General features: G+C 44.5%; 1 protein-coding gene across 2 annotated transcripts in view; it reads right to left on the minus strand.

Annotated features, from left to right (window-relative positions):
• Positions 1-21,568, minus strand: part of LOC118357811 (uncharacterized protein KIAA0825) — a 166,150-nt gene that overhangs the window by 95,750 nt on the left and 48,832 nt on the right. For both annotated transcript variants that reach the window (XM_052478504.1, XM_052478503.1), the window contains exons 5-13: positions 18,844-19,017; positions 17,339-17,427; positions 16,934-17,158; positions 13,951-14,228; positions 10,951-11,101; positions 9,285-9,475; positions 3,627-3,815; positions 2,818-2,937; positions 1,258-1,397 (exon numbers count right to left, since the gene is read on the minus strand). In XM_052478504.1, the coding sequence (XP_052334464.1) occupies positions 1,258-1,397; positions 2,818-2,937; positions 3,627-3,815; positions 9,285-9,475; positions 10,951-11,101; positions 13,951-14,228; positions 16,934-17,158; positions 17,339-17,427; positions 18,844-19,017 (1,557 nt within the window). The remainder of the gene's footprint in view (positions 1-1,257; positions 1,398-2,817; positions 2,938-3,626; positions 3,816-9,284; positions 9,476-10,950; positions 11,102-13,950; positions 14,229-16,933; positions 17,159-17,338; positions 17,428-18,843; positions 19,018-21,568) is intronic.

Here is a 21,568-nt window from a genome sequence, read left to right on the forward strand (position 1 = left end):
TTATATTCATTTCCACTTGGGGTGCTGAAGAGCATGGCGGGTTAACTAGACACCTTTTAATAATTATCCCATTATGGAACCGGAGATGAGTTATGATAGATAGACTACTGTTCCCTCCCTCCCTCTCTCTCTCTCTCTCTCTCTCTCTCTCTCTCTCTCTCTCTCTCTCTCTCTCTCTCTCTCTCTCTCTCTCTCTCTCTCTCTCTCTCTCTCTCTCTCTCTCTCTCTCTCTCTCTCTCTCTCTCTCTCTCTCTCTCTCTCTCTCTCTCTCTCTCTCTCTCTCTCTCTCTCTCTCTCGTCTGTAATTGGAAGCAGACACAGTGTGTGATGATAATAAAACAGTCCTGTGTATAAAGCTGCTCATTTACAGAGAGGACCTATCGTAGCAGAAATCCGTGCCCAGCCTGCTGGCGCTGCTGCGCGAGAGGACAGACCCACCCATCAGAGAGCAGTTAAGGCAGCAGTGGCTGCTGAGAGTTGGGACGAGGAGAATGGCCGGGTTTGTCTGGTTCCTCTTAATTAGCTGGTCTCCGAGGTAGAGTTCGGTTTGGTGGCGATGTTGATTTACGACGGTGCAGTGCAGGCCCGGGCGACGGTGGGGAGGGGAGAAACGCTAGCTCGCTGCCGTCGTCTTAGAAGGCCGGCGTTGTTATTAATGAGGTCGCTTTAATGTGAATTAATGTGCAAGTGCACAACAGTCTTTAAAGGTTACACTTTCCCAATGTGGAGAGAGGAGAAGGAGATGTTTAAAGGTCAGTGTGTGAGCTCAGGTTAGCCCTGTTGGGTGTTTATTACGTCTCTCTATTGATTTAGTCGGGATGATGAAGGCCCTGATGATGATGAGGAGGATGATGACAACTCCATAAAACAAATGGGCTCAAAGATGCTCAAACCAAAGATGTTCAGGCACTGCACAGCCTAGCCTGTCCATAGATGTGATTAGTTTCATTGGGGCCCTGGGCACAGATTACATTTCAAAGGTTTCATAACCAAAGTGGATCCTATCCTACCCATGGGCCTCTGGGAGGTTGACGGCTTGACTTTGGTTTCACTTTGCCTAATAAAGATCTAACACATTCATTTTTTTTTCATCATATTTGGGAGAATGAAGAGTTTGTGCAACCAACAAAGCAACAACATGACATCTCAGAAAACTCAGTTGGATATCGGACTCATTTTCCATTTTTCAATCCCCTTTCCCAGGTGTGTGTGGTGCAACGAGCAGGTTGTTAGAGTATTTCCATCAGAGTGTCTTACGGGAGTGTTCCAGGAGGACTCGCAGCAGGTGACAGTCTCTGTGCAGGATGGCGGTCAGCAGCAACCTGGGACTGCATCTTGGGTCAGAGGTCAGCAGCCTCAGCTGGCACTCGGAGGTCGCTTCGCCCGCCAGGCCCTCCCTTCAACCGAGACAGTCACGGGACAGACGGACAGGAGAAACAACACACAACAACAGTGACGGCTCTGCAGCGTCGGGTAACTAGAACACTAGGACGCACATCCGTGGGCCGCAAATATACTGTTATGATATAGCAACTTCCTTGAATGTCAGTTCCTCCCTTACCAGATTAGTGCGCAAATGCCTTCATGCTCGCTTACTTCGAGTGTGCACCAGGAAGGAATTACATTTAATCTTGGCCAGCTCCAAGCAAATAAACATTTGGGGAGAAGCCAAATACATAAATATACAGCATAACCCTCTATGTATTTTGTGGAACCATGAGGCTGCAGCCAGCTGGGTGTAATGAGGCATGTCCTTGGAGTTTGCGTGCGAGTGTGCATGTGTGTGAATGTGTGAGTGTGCGTGTGAGTGTGCACGGGCGTGTGTTGTATACGTCTCAATAAAAACCTGATAAAGGGCAAGGAAAACTAGGCGGAGGACGGGGGAGGGAAAGTTAGCCACCCCGTTCCAGCCAAAAAGCGAGAGCGTGGTGCACCCTGCTGCTTGAGTGAGGAACACTATGCCTTAACCTGACGGCGCAGTTTATGATGTCACTGGGGCTGCAAATCCAGGAGAAATCCTCCCTTAACTGCTGTGATAAATCTGACCAGCTACAGCACAGGGTCGGCTTCCAGTGTCAAAACAAGAGAGCTCCACACTTTTGATTGGCCATAATACTGCTTGATTTATCGACGTGCTTTGTGTTTTTATTGTTGTGTTATTTAATAATCATCACAGTTGGTTTATGTGAGGAGCTGAGCTGAGGGAAGGTCTGGCTACAGGGCCCAGCCATGGAAGGACCTGTGGATTTGGCCAGGGAACAACAGCACAGCAAGGCACCCTGCCAACGCTGAACATGAGGAAAATAAAGAAGGTCATAAACATAAACTCATTTCAACTCTCAGGGAGTATGGCAGGGGTTGGACGGGGGCTGATTTGTGCTCTCTAAGCCTGCGATGACATCACCCAAGAGTGAGGGTGGTGAGGGGAGGGGGCAGTATGGGGCGAGTGCGGAGAGTGACTGAGTGCACCTTCTCAGGTGAGAGAAGTCATTCCTCCCCAAACCTCCAAACACGAGCGCATGCAAGCACACCCCTCGTCCCACTCCGAAACAGTCGTCTCTGTTCACACCCTCAGTGAAACCCCCCTCAGCAGCCATTAACATAAACACAGTGTGTGTAGTAGTAACACTATTGCTTCTCACCTTGACTTCTTTAACTGCATCTGTGTTGTATTACAGTCCCTGGGTATGACTGGGGCCCTCACAAAGACGACGCCCTAACTCAGCACACATATGGTGCTTGACATATGGTCCTTGGGCCGTGGTGGGTATACTCTCTGCGTGTAAGCGTTTGTGCGAGTGTGCGTATGTTACGTACCGTGCTGCCTGCTGGGTGAACAGGCCAGGGTGGATGGCACTGAGCCAGTGTATGCCAGGGCTGCCTGGGGAATGGGCCAGAGCTGGCGCGGAGCCCTCTCCAGGTCTGTACTGGAAAGTCCTGAGGGATATGACACATAGCCATCAGAATACAGCATATCAGCCCAATGTGTCCTTTGCCTATGCCGTGACAGTCTATGGACCTCAGAACAGACTCAATTCGTCGGGGCATGGACTCTCCAAGGTGTCAAAAGCATTCCACAAGGTTGCTGGCCCATGTTGACTCCAATGCTTCCCACATGTGTGTCAAGTTGGCTGGATGTCCTTTGGGTGCTGGACCATTCTTGATACACAGGAGAAACTCTTCTGCGTGAAAAACCCAGCAGCGTTGCAGTTCCTGACACAAACCGGGCGCCTTCGTCTACACCGATTAAACAGGCGACATCAATAAGGGATTATAGCTTTCACCTGAATTCACCTGGTCAGTCTATGTCATGGAAGGAGCAGGTGCTCCTAATGTTTTGTACACTCAGTGTACAGCAGATGGTGGTTGAAGTGATGGTGTCACGGATTGACACCCTGCATAAAGAGTGGTCTGTTACAACAAAGCCAGGTTAATCTTACCATGCTGCAGTAATGTACATGAATATAGGTTTCTGATGTCAGAGTGAACCCCTGGGACTAAGCGGCGGTTTAAAAGACAACAGTTCCCAGAGGTTTGGGGTTGGTAAAAGGCAGACAGCATGTGCTACAGCTGATTGGCTAGTGCGGCCAGTGTGAGAGATCAGATGGAAGAGGCTGTGTCTGTACCAGTAGAGCTGAGGCAGGGGTGCGGTCACGATGACCAGCGTGGTCAGGAGCTGGTCACACAGGCTGTGGATTGAGGCGACCCAGACGCAGCCCGCCACCGATGGCTCTGGCTGAGCCAGCGCCTCGGGTCGCTCACACACACTCCACATGAGCTGCTCCACACACAGCAGCACCACCGTGATGTCACACCTGGGGGGGGAGAAGGGGTTAGACACTACACAGAGCATCCCGAACTCTCATCAGGCATGACATCATAACATGACAACATGGTTGGCGAGCCAGATGAAACCTCCTGCTGAGTTTATGACAGGACAGTTACGGGCCTGAGGCCTTCGATCTACTATGTAAATAAATAGCTTCTTTCATGTCCAGAAAGCAGTAAATCTGTTTCCTCAATTGGTTGTAGGGCTTTTATTGGACTATTTCTTCACGGGAACCAAATCTGTCATCACTGTTCTAAGTTAGATGGACAGCATTCCTAAGTGTGTCTTTGTGTAATCATGTGAGGGTTGTGAGTTGGAGCAGAGATAGACAGAGGAACCCTACACTTCCTCTCTCTCTTTGGGAGGCCTGTATGTAACACAGTGCAAGCGCACACACACACACACACACACACACACACACACACACACACACACACACACACACACACACACACACACACACACACACACACACACACACACACACACACACACACACACACACACACACACACACACACACACACAAGCCCTCTCTCCCAACACTAATTAATGGACGACCTGCACATTGTCATCTGTCAGCGGTGATGTGAAGCAGTTGTGGACTGAAGGCCTCAGCATGTGTTCAGGGTGTGTTTAGTATGTGTTAATGCAGCGTTCAGTCCCCCACGTCAAGCCCAAGAGGAACACTTTGGAACTGAGCCTAACCCTAACACGACAACACTAACAACAACAACAACACCAACACCACAAACAACAACACTAACACCAACAATGCTAACAGCACGATCAACACCAACAACAACACTAACAACACGATCAACACCAATAACACCAACAGCACAAACAACAACACTAACAACACTAACAATACTAACAACACGATCAACACCAATAACACCAACAGCACAAACAACAACACTAATAACACTAACAATACTAACAACACGATCAATACCAGTAACACCAACAGCACAAACAACAACACTAATAACACTAACAACACGATCAATACCAGTAACACCAACAGCACAAACAACAACACTAATAACACTAACAATACTAACAACACGATCAACACCAATAACACCAACAGCACAAACAACAACACTAACAACACTAACAATACTAACAACACGATCAACACCAATAACACCAACAGCACAAACAACAACACTAATAACACTAACAATACTAACAACACGATCAATACCAGTAACACCAACAGCACAAACAACAACACTAACAACACTAACAATACTAACAACACGATCAACACCAATAACACCAACAGCACAAACAACAACACTAACAACACTAACAATACTAACAACACGATCAATACCAGTAACACCAACAGCACAAACAACAACACTAATAACACTAACAATACTAACAACACGATCAATACCAGTAACACCAACAGCACAAACAACAACACTAATAACACTAACAACACGATCAATACCAGTAACACCAACAGCACAAACAACAACACTAATAACACTAACAATACTAACAACATGATCAACACCAACAACACAAAATAAACAAACAATAATAACAACACAAAAACCACCAACAATACTAACAACACTAACAATACTAACAACACCAACAGCACAAACAATACTAACAACACTATCAATACTAACAGCACTAACAATACTAACAACACAAACTACAAACAACACTAACAATACTAACACTACTAACACCACTATCAACACTAACAACAACACTAACAATACTAACAAAACTAACACTACTAACACCACTAACAATACTAACAATAATAACACTACCAACAATACTAGCACTACTAACAATAATAACAACACTAACAATACTAACACAACTAACAATACTAACAATATCACTACTACTAACAACACTGACAAAACTAACACCACTAACAACACTAACAACACTAGCAAAACTAACACTACTAACAACACTAACATTACTAACAATATAAACAACACTAACACTACAAACAACACTAACAATACGAACACTACTAACACCACTAACACTACTAACAATACTAACAACACTAACACTACGAACAACACTAACACCACTAACACTACGAACAACACTAACACTACTAACAACACTATCAACACTAACAATACTAACAATACTAACACTACTAACACCACTATCAACACTACCACTACTAACAATACTAACAATACTAACACTACTAACAATACTAACACTACAAGCAACACTAACAATACTAACACTACTAACACTACAAACAATACTAACACTACAAACAACACTAACAATAATAGCAACACTAACACTACAAACAACACCAACAATATTGACACTACTAACAATACTAACAACACTAACACTACAAACAACACTAACAATACTAACCCCACTATCAACACTAACACTACGAACAACACTAACACTACTAACACCACTATCAACACTAACACTAATAACAATACTAGCACTACTAACAATACAAACAATACTAACACTACAAACAACACTAACAATAATAGCAACACTAACACTACAAACAACACCAACAATATTGACACTACTAACAATACTAACAACACTAACACTACAAACAACACTAACAATACTAACCCCACTATCAACACTAATACTACGAACAACACTAACAATACTAAAAAACGAACACTACTAACAATACTAACACTACAAACAACACAAACAAAACTAACACTAATAACAATAATAACAACACTATCAATACTAAAACTACAAACAACACTAACAATACTAACACTACTATCAGCACCAATAACACAAACAATACTAACAATAATAAGAACACTACCACCACAAACAACACTAACAACACTATCAACACTAACACTATAAGCAACACTACCAATACTAACACTATTAACAACGATATCAACACTAACACTACTAACAACACTAAAAACACAGACACTACTAACAATACTAACAATACTAACACTACTAACAATCCTAAGAATAATAAAAACACTAACACTACAAACAACACTAGCAATACTAACACTACTAACTATACTAACAACACTATCAGCACTAACAACACTAACACTACAAACAACACTAACAATACTAATGCTACTATCAACACTAACACTACTAACAATACTAACCACGCTAACATTACTACCGGCACTAACAATACTAGCACTACTAACAATACTAACATCACTGACAACCCTACCAATACTAACAACACTACCAATGCTAACATTACTAACACCACAAACTATACTAACACTACTAACAATCCTAACACCACTAACACCACCTACAATACTAACAACACTACCAATACTAACACCACTAACAATACAAAACTACCAATACTACCAATACTAACAATACTACCAATGCTGACACTGCTAACACCACTAACACCACAAACCATACTAACACTGCTAACAATACTAACACCACCAACACCACTGACAATACTAACACCACTAACAATACTAACACCACTATCAATACTAACACTACTAACAACAGTAACACTACTATCAACACCAATAACACTAACAACACCAACAATACTAACACTACTAACTATACTAACAACACTAACACTACAAACAACACTAACAACACTATCAACACTAACACTACTAACAATGCTAACACTACTAACAACACTAACCCCACTAAAAATACTACTCGCACTAACAATACTAGCACTACTAACACTGACAACCCTACCAATACTAACAACACTACCAATGCTAACACTACTAACACCACAGACCGTACTACCACTACTAACAATACTAACAACACTTCCAATACTAACACCACTAACAATACTAACAACACTACCAATACTAACACCACTAACGATACTAACACCACTAACACCACTACTAACAATCCTAACAATAATAAAAACACTAACACTACAAACACCACTAGCAATACTAACACTACTAACTATACTAACAACACTATCAGCACTAACAACACTAACACTACAAACAACACTAACAATACTAACGCTACTATCAACACTAACACTACTAACAATCCTAACAATAATAAAAACACTAACACTACAAACAACACTAGCATTTCGCTACACTCGCATTAACATCTGCTAACCATGTGTATGTGACAAATAAAAATTTGATTTGATTTAGCAATACTAACACTACTAACTATACTAACAACACTATCAGCATTTAACAACACTAACACTACAAACAACACTAACAATACTAACGCTACTATCAACACTAACACTACTAACAATACTAACCACGCTAGCATTACTACCGGCACTAACAATACTAGCACTACTAACAATACTAACATCACTGACAACCCTACCAATACTAACAACACTACCAATGCTAACATTACTAACACCACAAACTATACTAACATTACTAACAATCCTAACACCACTAACACCACCTACAATACTAACAACACTACCAATACTAACACCACTAACAATACAAAACTACCAATACTAACAATACTACCAATACTAACACCACTAACACCACTGACAATACTAACACCACTAACAATGCTAACAACACTATCAATACTAACAACACTAACACTACAAACAACAGTAACACTCCTAACACTACTATCAACACCAATAACACTAACAACACCAACAATACTAACACTACTAACTATACTAACAACACTATCAACACTAACAACACTAACACTACAAACAACACTAACAACACTATCAACACTAACACTACTAACAATGCTAACACTACTAACAACACTAACCACACTAACAATACTACTCGCACCAACAATACTAATGCCACTAACAATACTAACACCACCAACAATAATAACACCACTAATACTACCAATACTAATAACACTACCAATGCTAACACTACTAACACCACTAACACCACGAACCATACTAACACTACGAACAACACTAACAATACTAACACCACTAACACTACGAACAATACTAACACTGCTAACACTACCAACAACACTAACAATAATAACGCCACTAACAACACCAACCATAATAACACCACTGATACTAACAATACTAACACCACAAACAATACTAACACTACTAACAACACTTACACCACTAACAATACTAACACTTCTAACACTACTAACACCACTAACAATAATAACAACACTAACAGAACTATCTGAACTAACAATACTAACACCACTAACACTACTAACAACACTAACAATACTACCACTGCTAACAATTCCAACAATACTATCGATACTAACACCACTAACAATACTAACACCACGAACAACACAAACAATACTAACACCACTAACAATACAAACAACACCAACAATAATGTGTGTGTATATGAGTGTATGTACGCATGTATGTCTGTGTGTTCCTGTATGCATATGTGCGCTTGTGTATGGGGAAGCACTGCCTCATACCATACTGTACCTGATCTGCAGGTGCCTCTTGTAGGAGGGCCGTGCCCTGGAGTACCTCTGCACCAGAACCTGCAGACTCTCACTGGTCACCTGAGCAAGCACGTCCCGCCCCACAGAGCCTGGCACAGCCAACCACAGGTCAGTACGCAGCCCAGTCAGGAAGTAGTGCCACATCTGCACTGAGAATGAACACCTATCACCCTGCAGAGAGAGAGATAGAGGGAGCGAGGAAGCGAGATAGAGAAATGGAGAGATGGATGGATAGATGGGAGAAACAGTGAGCGAGCGACAGAAAGAGAGAGAATGAGAGGGATAATGAATGTGTGTGTGAGAGAGAGAGAGAGAGAGAGAGAGAGAGAGAGAGAGAGAGAGAGAGAGAGAGAGAGAGAGAGAGAGAGAGAGAGAGAGAGAGAGAGAGAGACAGAGAGAGAGTGCTGTCAACACATAGAAGGCCCCATGGTCACACCACCTGCACTCTGCACCTGGGCTCCTGTTCCCCTATGTGACTAAAGACTGCTTTCATGCCCTGATCTGTGGAAGGCATCACAGACAAGGGGAACAGTCTGGAATATCACTAAACACACAGATGTTCACACACACACACGCACACAAACACACACAGATGCTCACGCACACACACACACTGAAATTAGATGACAGAAAGATGAATGGGGTTTTACATCGGGTCAAAGAAATGTTGTAAAACAAAGACAGAGAGGAGAGAGAGACAGGAGAGGTAGAGAGAGAGAGAGACATAATGAGAGAGGCTGGTTTCCTGTCTCTAATTGCTTTCAGACGAGGGGAGGAGGGGGGAGGGGGACAGTCCTATACAGTTGGTGTTATGACCAAAGAGAGATTATTAACAACATGTTCGACATCTAGTAATGATCTCAGCCCCCTCTTCCTCCTCCTCCCCCCAAGCAAATAATTTAGGGATTGTCTCTGGACAGAGAGCATGACCATACGTCCGGGATTAAGACTCCATCCTCTGCCTCTGGACCCAACAGACCCCCCTGAATTACAATCTGTACCAGGACCAATAGGAAGTGCACGTGTGGCTGAGACTTGTCTGTGGCTGGGCCTGGCCAGGTTGTGGGTCTTGGTGCTGGGTCTGGGCCGGAAGAGCTAAGCTGCCTCCCTGGAGCTCCAGGATCCAGGACAGACAGAGGAAAACACACCTGCACACAGCAGGCCTGTCTGACCTCAGTGACTGGGAGGGAGGGAGAGGGAGGGAGTGGGCAAGGGAGGGAGGGGGTTCTGGGTTGGTTTAGGGGGCATAGGTATGGTTTGGACAGGGGCTCCAGCAGCCCTGTTTCCAGATGGTCACAGTGCAGATGCCTCGATCCCACCAGCCCTCAGGGAAGCACGGGAGCCTCAGATGTGCTGGGAGAGCTGAGAGTGGAGCCTTGAGTTTGGGGGCGGGAGGGGAAGGGGTGCTGATAATGCAAAGAGTGCATTTTGGGAATACATCTAAAGAGGGAGAGAGCTCTTCATAGAGAGCTCTTCATAGACAAAAAAAAAACTTGAATAGACACACAACACACACAAAAACACTACAAGACTCCATTACTCTCTCTTGCTGATAAATACCAGCAGAGAATCTCCATTAGCACAGAGAGCATTATCGAAACGCTTGCTACAGTAGAGTACCATGCAGTAATTGTGGTCTAACTCACCTCGTAGAAGGGTTTGGGGTCAGCCCAGTGGTGGCTCTCTGCGTCTTGCAGGATAGTGCTGGTGCACACCTGGACACAGTAGCTGGCCAGCTGCTCTCTCAGGCCCTCCGTCACATCCTGGTACCTCTGGATGGGCAGCAGTGTCATGGGGCTGCAGGGCCACAAACAACACACACGCAGGAATACCTTTCAACAGGATTTGCACAGGGGCCAAAGAAAGGGGAGGGAGGGAGCAGTTCAAGAGAATAGGGGGTGAGGGGCCACAGGGCAGGTGAAGGTGGGGGGCGTGAGGGAAGAGGTAGGGCACATGGGCAAGCAGGGCACTTTGAGGAGGGATACGTGGAGTGCAGTGGCAAAAGGGAGGTAAATAAATCTGCCAGATGTATTCACAAATGGCTGTGATTAGAACCACTCCATTATTTCCCTCCCTCCCTTTTCTCTTAGCCCCTCCCCCTTCAAGCAGCCCACCCCCTTCTCTCCAAACTCTCTCCATCTTGCTCCCCAGCCCTCTCTGTTCAGCGCAAGGCCACACAGACTCTCTGTAGCCTTCTCACTCTCCTCTGCCTTTAACCTTTGGCTCAGTTTGAGAGGCAACATCTGTTTTCCAACCAACACATCTCCTCCATTCCACCAGACAGACGAACGGACGGTGCAGTCAGGCCATCGCTCGCACACAGATATGCAGATTCTTTACAACTCAATTACAGAGTTTTAGTACCTTTGGCAGTGCTCTGACAATCTCCCTTGGCTGAGAAACAACACTGGACATCAATAAATCCCCCAGAATATTTTGGAAAATATGTCTGGTGAACCCCCTGGCTTATTTATGGCTTTCTGCTTGTTTTAAATCTTTGTTGTCATGGAGGTGCAGTTTTCTTTTAGCCATGACCAGGGTTGGGGAATAACAGATTGCATGTAATCCGTTACATGTAAGGGATTACAAAAAATGGTAACTGTAATCCGCTATGTTAGCAGCAAAAATATTGTAATCTGATTACAGATACTTTAGAAAAACTAGATGATTACTTTGAGGATTACTTTTACATTCAGAAAGGATGTTTTCAAAAAAAGACATTTGTTGGCACTCCTCTGTTTTCTCGATGACATTGAAATCAGCATTGAAAAAAAGGTGCAAGTTTAAGTTTGTTCCACCTGAGCGAGTCTGACCACAAGTCAGAGACCACTATGATGACACACCAAATGTGTTTGATGGATCGCGGGAAAAGAGGAAGAATAGGCTTTTGGAGGCTACAGTCCAAGCCATGTCTTCCAATGGTACGACTGCTGTCAGCGTCCAAAGATTATCCAACTTGAATAAACTCTTGGAGGTAAGGATGACAGTAGTGGTGTAGTCTACGGCGATACGGATATCACTTATTACTGATATCTACGTAGCGCATTGATGTGAATCACACTGCTGCTCTCTCATTTAGCTATTTGCGCCTTATGGATCGTGGCTGTTGTGGATGGCTGTTCACAAATCTAAATGTGTATTTCAAACCAGTAATGGTTGAATTCAAGATGTTTACGCTGCCTGTCAATCATTGTTTTTTAACCAGTGGACAGCCAGTGAATAATACATTCTTGCAACAGCTTCATAGTGCGGATCTCAGCCTACGGAATAAAAATGGGGCTTTTATTGCTCAATCTAATTCATGCTGATACAAAAAAAGAAATCCATTGGCCTAATAGACACATGCTCAAACTCGTCCAGATTTGATAGACTTAAAGGGGCCATCTGTAGGTGCTACATTCATTCTTTAACTATATATCAATGGACATATCTATAGATTCTTGAAGAATATAACTTATAAATTCCTCATAAGCTTAGTTCAACTGTCACACTCCATGAGAACCCAAAACATAAGCTTGTTTTACTCCAATGTTTGTGACATGGTTAAAACTATACTTTTTATATAATGGATGGCCAGTCCTTGCATCCATAGCTCTGTCTATTCGTCTTGAGAGTGGTTATAATTCTCCAGGCCCATCCCTCATCTTTTTACCAAAACAGAGGCGGGCTGGCCGTTTTGTTATTGTTTCATCTGTGGATTTGCCCATTAAACAGCTGCAAATTATCAAGATATCAAAGTGTCACCAAATAAAAAGTTAACAAAAGGCCTATAGCAAATTCAGCAGCATATGGCATTAATTTTTCACATGTAAATAGCACTTTTCAGTAGTGCTCAAAGCAGGCCATTCCATGAGCGCAGCATTTCTTTTTCAACTCGAATCAATGAGCCCAATCAGTCCTTCATGACAACAGAGTAGGGTTGGCTAACAAATCCTTAGTTTTGGGGTCATGCTCAGGTAAAACAATTTGGCTAATCTATACTTCCATATTTCCAAGTCCTATTGTTGAAGCTCAAGGGGTATAACATTTATTGGAATGACTGGAATTCTGATAGACTTTGGTTTTGAATGTAAAGTCATAATTTAATCGTATTATTTGTAGTAGAAAGCACCTCTTGCACTGAGATGCAGTTCCTTAGACCGCTGCACCACTCGGGAGCCCACAGAACCAAACCATGAAGTAAAATTGAACATCCATATAGGGCCAGCTACTGTATGTAAACTTTAACATTGACTTATCCTGCAATAGATGCCGTTCAATTGGTAACGTACATTGTTGTCTTCAACTAAACTAAAGCCTCTTGAGGGGAAAGTCATCTAAAAGTAACTGCACGTAATCAGACTACGTAATCAGACTACTTTTGGGTACCCCAAAAGTTACTTTACTGATTACAATTCTACACAGGCAACTAGTAACTGTAACGGATTACATTTAGCAAGTAACCTACCCAACCCTGGCCATGACACAGGGTTGTAGTGATTATGTAACTGAGAAGGGAGTTGTAAGGTGGACTGTTGAACAAGGGGAGTGGGTGGTGTTTAATACAACTATTATGCTCTTGAGTGTGGAAACAAACAGAGGTACACATGCATACATACGCACGCACGCAGTACACAAACTCACACACGCAGTCTAAACAGACTCACACTCTGGCTGCGGTGGGGTTAGTCTCTCTGAGTTGGGCCTCATAGTGACACAGCCGTTGGTGGATGTACATAGTGGTGCCCAGCAGAGCAATAAGGTTCTTCAAGGGGGCAGCAGAGGGCACCTCCCCTGCCCGTTCCTCCACACGGCCCAGGATGGCAGACGTGACCCAGGCACACACCTCCACGAAGCTGCAGCGCACCTCCAGGAGGGCGGCATCTCCACAAGCCTCCGCCAGGGGCAGGAGGGCATCACACTCCCCCATGATGTCGCCACAGAACTAGCCAGAGAGGAACAGAGTGGGGATGGATGAGAGCCAAGCCAACAAGAGCGAGAGAAAGCGAGAGCGAGAGAAAGCGAGAGCGAGAGAAAGCGAGAGCGAGAGAAAGCGAGAGCGACAGCATAGACATGAGGTGCCTCTCAGTGAAGGCATGCTATACACTACAATACGTCTCAATCACCTTTGTTTCTCTGCTTTTACACGCCCATCTTAGCCATGCCCCTAACTGAAAGGTCAAGGTTCAAAGCTATAGAGGTCACCGGTGGTACCTTAATTTGTGGAGGACGGGCTCTTAGTTATGGCCCGGAACATAATGAATGGGACGGTATCGAAACAGATTGAACACATAGTTTCAATGTGTTTGATACCGTTCCATTCACTCCAATTCCAACCGCTATTATGAGCCGTCCTCCCCTCAGCAGCCTCCTGTGACAGAGGTGTTTAGCTCTTCCTCCTGGTCCTCAACCTCTGTCCCCCTGGCAGACATCACCGACCACATCTACACCTCCGCTCATAACATCAGGATACATCTATTCCTATCCAGCCCAGGGAAAGAATGTCTCCAATGTGCATTGTATTAGTGGGGATTCAGTTTGAAAGACAGCGGAGTGCTGCGGTGCCGGGCCGGAGCTTGAGTGACTGAACGTCTTCCAGTTCCCCTCCCGCAGCGCTTGGACAGCAGAAGCAGCGTGTCTCCTTTTTTCCACATCGGTCCCGGGGAAACTTTTCTGTTTGGGCCGTGCTGCACCTTTCTGTTTGGAAAGGACAGGATACTTGAGGAGCCTAGCAGCTGGGCGTGGTCTGTCTAGGGGGAGGATGGTTGGTTGTTTTCAGTGGAGGAGGGTGAGGAAGAGGATGGGGGAGGGCGGGGGAGGGGTAAGAGGATTGTCCAGAGGATGTAGAAAGAGAGTGTCAAATGAATCACCTCACAGAGCGAGAGACAGACACAGAGACATCACCCTGACACACACACACACACAACCCTTCCCATTGACAACACATTGAGAATAACGGCAGAGGGTCAGCGAATGCCAAAGAGTCACACGTGTGTGAATGAGTTCACCCTACTTTTTATATGTGAGCTATGTGCCAGGGTGATTTAAAAGCAGTAAAACATGGCCAGGTACGCTCATATATTTCCTAAATTCCCGCAGGAGTTGGCTTGCCCTTAGTGTGGAAAAGCACTGAATATATTTTCTCCCTTCTCCATAACAAAGCCCTTCCAATAGTGGCAGCACGGATATATCAGCTCAGTTCCATTTTGTTTTACACTCACACTGCCTTACTTGACTTACTGTAACACTGGCAGGAGGTCTGACAGTATTACAGACTGAACCTATGGACTATAGACTGAACCTTAACTAGCTCAGAACAAAGATACGGATCGCGACAGGTCTTACAGGAGCACTCCACTGCAAGGTGATTGAAATGACTCAGAGGTAAGGCACGAATTGGATCACTCTCTGTTTCTATGAGAAGTTTGTAACGCGAGGCTACAGGCAGCTGAGAGATTGAGTGTACAGGCAGGGGTGAATGCAGAAAGAGCGAGCGTTAACGTTGCGCCGTCAAACTAACGGACTTACACAGGTAACTGCTCAAATAATGGAAACACCAACATAAAGTCTCTTAATAGGGCGTTGGGCTACCAAGAGCCGGAACAGCTTCAATGCACCTTGGTATAGAGTGTACAAGTGTCCGGGACTCTATTGGAGGGATGCGAGGCCACTTTTCCATGAGAAATTCCATAATTTGGTGTTTTGTTGATGGTAGTGGGAAAACGCTTTCTCAGGCGCTGCTCCAGAATCTCCCGTAAGTGTTCAATTGGTTTGAGAACCGGTGACTGACACACACACGCACACACACCCTTTTAACCTCGCCATGTTAGCCAAAATAATGGGCAACTAGGCATTTTTATACATGACCCTAAGCATGATGGGATGTTAATTCCCTCATTTACTCAAGCGTTTCCTCTATTTTGGCAGTTACCTGTACCTATTTATGGTAATGTGGGCAGTGGAACGGGTCATGCAACTGAAGCTGGGATGAAGCTACAAAGGTATGCATATGAATGAGTGAAATATTGATCGGCTAATGCTTTCGAACCGGCCACATTTCATGCTCGGGTCTTGTATAGTAATTTGCTCTCGCCTCAAACATGCACGCATATGTCAAAAAAAAGGGAGACAAGAAAAAAAAAGCTCTCGCCTTTGGTCTCGGTGGGTGCTCCTCAATGCATATGCATGTATAACCTTTGAGCTGAGAGGCTCTCGTATTTTAAGCGTTGACCTACACATAAATATGTTGTACAGGTCTTGAGCGGAGACAAAGTCTTGACACTCGTTAGCAACGAGGAGCCAAAACGAGTGTCGGTGTAAGGGGCTAGAGGAGAGGAGGAGAGGAGGAGGAGGAGGAGGAGGAGGAGGAGGAGGAGGAGGAGGATGAGAGACAACACAGGCTTCTTATGAGGCAAGGACGAACAAAGAGGTTTAGGGAGAGGAGAGGAGAGGAGAGGACGAGGAGAGAGAGAAGTGGATGGATGGGGGGGGAGAAAGGTATGAGTGAAGAACACTAATATAAGATAGAGACTTGGAGTGGGGGATGATGATGATGAACGAGAGGGAAGACAGACCTGGCTGCCTCTGTCACACAGCCTGCTTTTTCTTCACACGGATCACCCACATATTTGTGTTGATCTTTATGCTTACCTTGGCGACCATCTTGGGGCGGTCCCTCTCTGGGCAGGTGAGGGAGGAGTCATCTCCGTGGGGTGTGCTTGTCAGGACCATGTGGGCGGAGCCAGATGTGTGTGACAGCTCCTCCTGCTGCAGACTCTTGGTGCACACATCCTCCAGCACCACCTTGACACAGTGAGCCATATGGGGCACCAGCTTCCTGAAAGCAGCCCTCCAATCAAACTCCAGAACAATGGCCTACGACCAGGAAGATACAAAAGGTCAACCAATCAACACGAGGAAAGGGCCAAATGAACATCTAAAGAGACTGATTAGTCAGAAACATGTTGGATCAGGTGATATGGCAGCAGTTGATAGAATAATGGTTTATTGCTCAAGCTGCAGTTCCTCCTCCGAGGCAGCAGAGGGCAGTCTCACCTCCGGACTCTGGAAGAGCGTCTCTGCCGTGGTCTTGCTACCATCGACAGTGGTCATATCCAAGTCGTCTTTGGTCTTTTTCAATATTCCTATCAACAGAAACAGATATGGATTCCAAATGAGTCTCAACATTGGAATACGGTCTCAGATGGATGGGTTTGGCCAAATCTCCAAGCCCATAGCTAAGATAAATTAATTGGCCATCAACCTAACGACAAGGCCATGACATAAACTCATCGATAACACATATTTTGAGACAATAGGCTATTCAGGAAATATAGCAATTGTATAATTCTTAAAAGTATTGCTGAAATGTCCACGATAATATCCCATGGTAAATGGTGGGCAGCATGGATAATGCTTGCATAACTGTACATAAACCAATCAGTAAAAGTGACAAGCAAATGACGACGTGAGCAGTAAATCAAGTTTTAAGTCAAATGCAACAGTGAGCGGTTTATTAGTCTAAATCTGGGGCTTGGAGTTGATTTGAACCCAGATAGCAACGGCCATAACTGGGCTAATCCTTTGAGGGGGTGAGGGGGAGGATAAGACGGGTGTATGGGGGAACAAATTAAAAGGAGCACACATCAAGGCCACGTTTTCCTAATCAGAAGCGGAAAAGTGAGACCCCAGGCGAGGCAATTTAGCCGAAACAAGACCGCGCGGAGCGGAAGAGGGGAGGAAGCAGCCCGCGCGTCACTTTTTGACCTTTAAGCCCATCTGATGAATTTCTGGTAATTAAGCCGTTTGATTGCCTCGAATTAATGATTTGGATAACTGCCCTTTAAAGGCTGTTTACTTCTCTGTAAATCGAGCCTTTCTGCATGTCTTGTTTTTTAATGTAACCTTTATGGAAATTACTACATGCACCAAAAGCTTTCATTTAACTTCCCTGCTCCAGTTCAGAGGGGAAAGAGGAGATGGCTGGCAAAGACTTGTACGGCAACAACGATAATTCCCTGTTAAAAGTATACATTTCAATAACACATGGAGAGCATGCAGTCCAGGCAAGTTACGTGTGCAAAAGCATGCAATGTTGTTGTTTGGTGTTCTGTGTGCATGTGTTGGAGTAGACTTGTCTCAGCCTGATGTGCAAAGAGACCTCTTCTTCTGAACATCATGTGCTCTCTCTCTCTCTCTCTCTTTTTCTCTCTCTCTCTCTCTTTTTCTCTCTCTCTCTCTCTCTCTCTCTCTCTCTCTCTCTCTCTCTCTCTCTCTCTCTCTCTCTCTCTCTCTCTCTCTCTCTCTCTCTCTCTCTCTCTCTCTCTCTCTCTCTCTCTCTCTCTCTCTCTCTCTCTCTCTCTCTCTCTCTCTCTCTCTCTCTCATTCTCTCTCTTTCTCTCTCTTTCTCTCTATAAGGATACCTGCCATCAGTCTTATCAGTGGAGACTGTTGCGAAGGATGTGACATCACTGTTGCAGTCTATATTCACAGTTCACGCAGACATGCACTGGTGTTTGTGTATGTGTGTGTGTGTGTGTGTTTCTGTAGCGGTTGTGTACCTCTCACACTGCAGGGAGTCTCCCCAGCACAGTTGATGAATGCCAGTTGAGTGGCCAGCTCGTCCACTTGGCTCTCCAGGCCCAGCAGAGTGCAGGCTAGCTGGGTCAGGACCCTCAGCTGGTGAGATGTTAGGCTGAAGTTCCTGTCTCTCCTGGGGGGCAGCTCCAGAGGCGCTGTGGTGGACGAGGTTACACAGAGAAAACAACCACTTTAGCCGATCTGTCACTAGCAGGCTGTCATTTCATATTACAGGATTATTCAACCTCATGTGGTATTCCACACACGCACACCCTCACAAACACACTCACACAGACGCACGCCCGCCCGCATGCACACACACCTCCACTCCATCATATCACACCCTCTACCACCTTAGTATAACCTTACACCCCCGTATGAATATCGATTCCCGCACAATTCCCAGCACTCCAACAACAACCAAAAAAGGAAAAACTTTCTCCTAACGAAGTCACACATCCCCGGCACAAACTTTCTCTCTCCCCCTAACCCGCGGATGACCCCCCTCAGCAAATATGGATTTCCCATTTCTGAAGCTGCCAAACCCATCACCCAGGGGATGTTCCGCATTAAGCCAAAGAATGGGCGGCGATGAAATGTGTTGCTGTACTCCCAGACACATGAACAAATACTTTTGTGTGTCTGCTTAAACGAGTTCCTCCACTGCAAAGGCATTTGGGAATGGATCAGCGCGGCATTAGCCATCGTTATAAAAGCATGGCCATGATTGAGTGTGGAGAAAAAAAAAGAAGAGGCTTCCAATAATTGCGACACTATTGCCTCTAGATCCTAATGTCATTTTGTCACATTGTTAAACAAAATCGGAAAATATGACAACACACTCCATTCCCTCGTCTCCAGGCTTAATCATGCACGAGAGTGTGTGTCGGGACTGGTAAATATCTTTATTTGTGGAAGGCTTTCGCCTTACATTTGCACGCGTCACTCTTCCTAGATGATTATCCCAGTGCTCCGCTGGTCACCTTGCAACAATATTCATGCATCAAATGTGCGTGTTGGCATGTGCAAGTACGTGTGTATGCCTGCAGTGTGTGTGTGTGCGTGCGTGTGTGTGTTTGTGTGTGTATGAGAGTGTGATTAAGCAGCATAGGCCCATGGCTCTGCAGCTCCTCAGTAATGGTTTCCAGCGGGAGTTGACGACCTGGCTGACACACACACACGCACACACACACACACACACACACACACACACACACACACACACACACACACACACACACACACACACACACACACACACACACACACACACACACACACACACACACACACACACACGCGCCTGTCACTCGCTCTGTACAGGTTGAGAGACAGAGAGACAGCACCTACAGCCAGGGAGCTCACTGAGACTCTTAGCAAGGAGTTACAGTCAGTGTCATAATGGGTAATTAACAAAAAACTGGTCGTACATACATCTAAAAACCAAAAGCATGGTATACGGTTCAAGGCATTCTCTTAGACCTGAACCTTAACTGGAGTTGTACATAAAAGGTGTGAAAATTGAGCAAGTTGAGGAAGCTAAACTCCTGGGTTTAACATTGGACGGTGAATTATCATGGTCAAGTCATATTGACAAAGTTATTGTGAGGATTGGGAGTTTTTTTTACACAAAATATCAACTGTACTAGTTGTTCAGGCTCTGGTGTTGTCCCATCTTGATTACTGTCCGGTAGTATGGTGAGGTGCAGGAAAGGAAAGACCTAGTAAAGCTGCAGCCGGCTCAAAACACAACATGCCCTTAACTGCAAACACCCATTACCCCATAATGTCAAAGTTGTCACGCCCTGGCCATAGAGAGGCTTTTATTCTCTATTTTAGTTAGGCCAGGGTGTGACTAGGGTGGGCATTCTAGTTTCTTTATTTCTATGTTTTCTATTTCTTTGTGTTTGGCCGTGTGTGGTTCTCATTCAGAGGCAGCTGTCTATTGTTGTCTCTGATTGAGAATCATACTTAGGTAGCCTTTTTCCCACCAGGGTTTGTGGGTAGTTGTTTTCTGTATAGTTTTAGCTACCTTACAGAACGGTTTGTTTCTCGCTTTGTTCTTTTTTTGTTCTAGTGTTGAGATTGAAATAAATATCATGAACACGTACCACGCTGCGCTTTGGCCCACACCTTCTTCATCAGACGAGCGTTACAAAAGTGAAATTGTTTTTTTAGAAATGTTTGCTAATTATTTAAAAATGAAAAGCTGAAATATCTTGAGTCAATAAGTATTCAATCCCCTTGTTATGGCAAGCCTAAATAAGTTCAGGAGTAAACATTTGCTTAACAAGTCACATAATAAGTTGATGGACTCACTCACACTGGACTAACAATAACATCTCTGTACCCTACACATACTGTACAATTATCTGTAAGGTCCCTCAGTCAAGCAATGAATTTCAAACACAGATTCAACCACACAAACTAGGGAGGTTTTCCAATGCCTCGCAAAGAAGGGCACCAATGGAAGATGGGGGGGAACAAATTGAATATCCCTTTGAGCATGGTAAAGTTATTGCACTTTGGATGGTGTATTAATAGTCCCAGTCACTACAAAGATACACGTGTCCTTGTAAGGGGTGCTTGTTGGTGTCAGGGAAGTCAGGCCCAGGAGAACATACTTGGTATAAACTGAGTAATTTAACTTCTTCTCCCCACTTCTTCTCAATTTCTGCCTAAAGACATACCCTAATCTAACTGCCT

The sequence above is a fragment of the Oncorhynchus keta genome, chromosome 25 (genome assembly GCF_023373465.1).
Source record: "Oncorhynchus keta strain PuntledgeMale-10-30-2019 chromosome 25, Oket_V2, whole genome shotgun sequence".
In the NCBI taxonomy this organism is placed as follows: domain Eukaryota; kingdom Metazoa; phylum Chordata; class Actinopteri; order Salmoniformes; family Salmonidae; genus Oncorhynchus; species Oncorhynchus keta.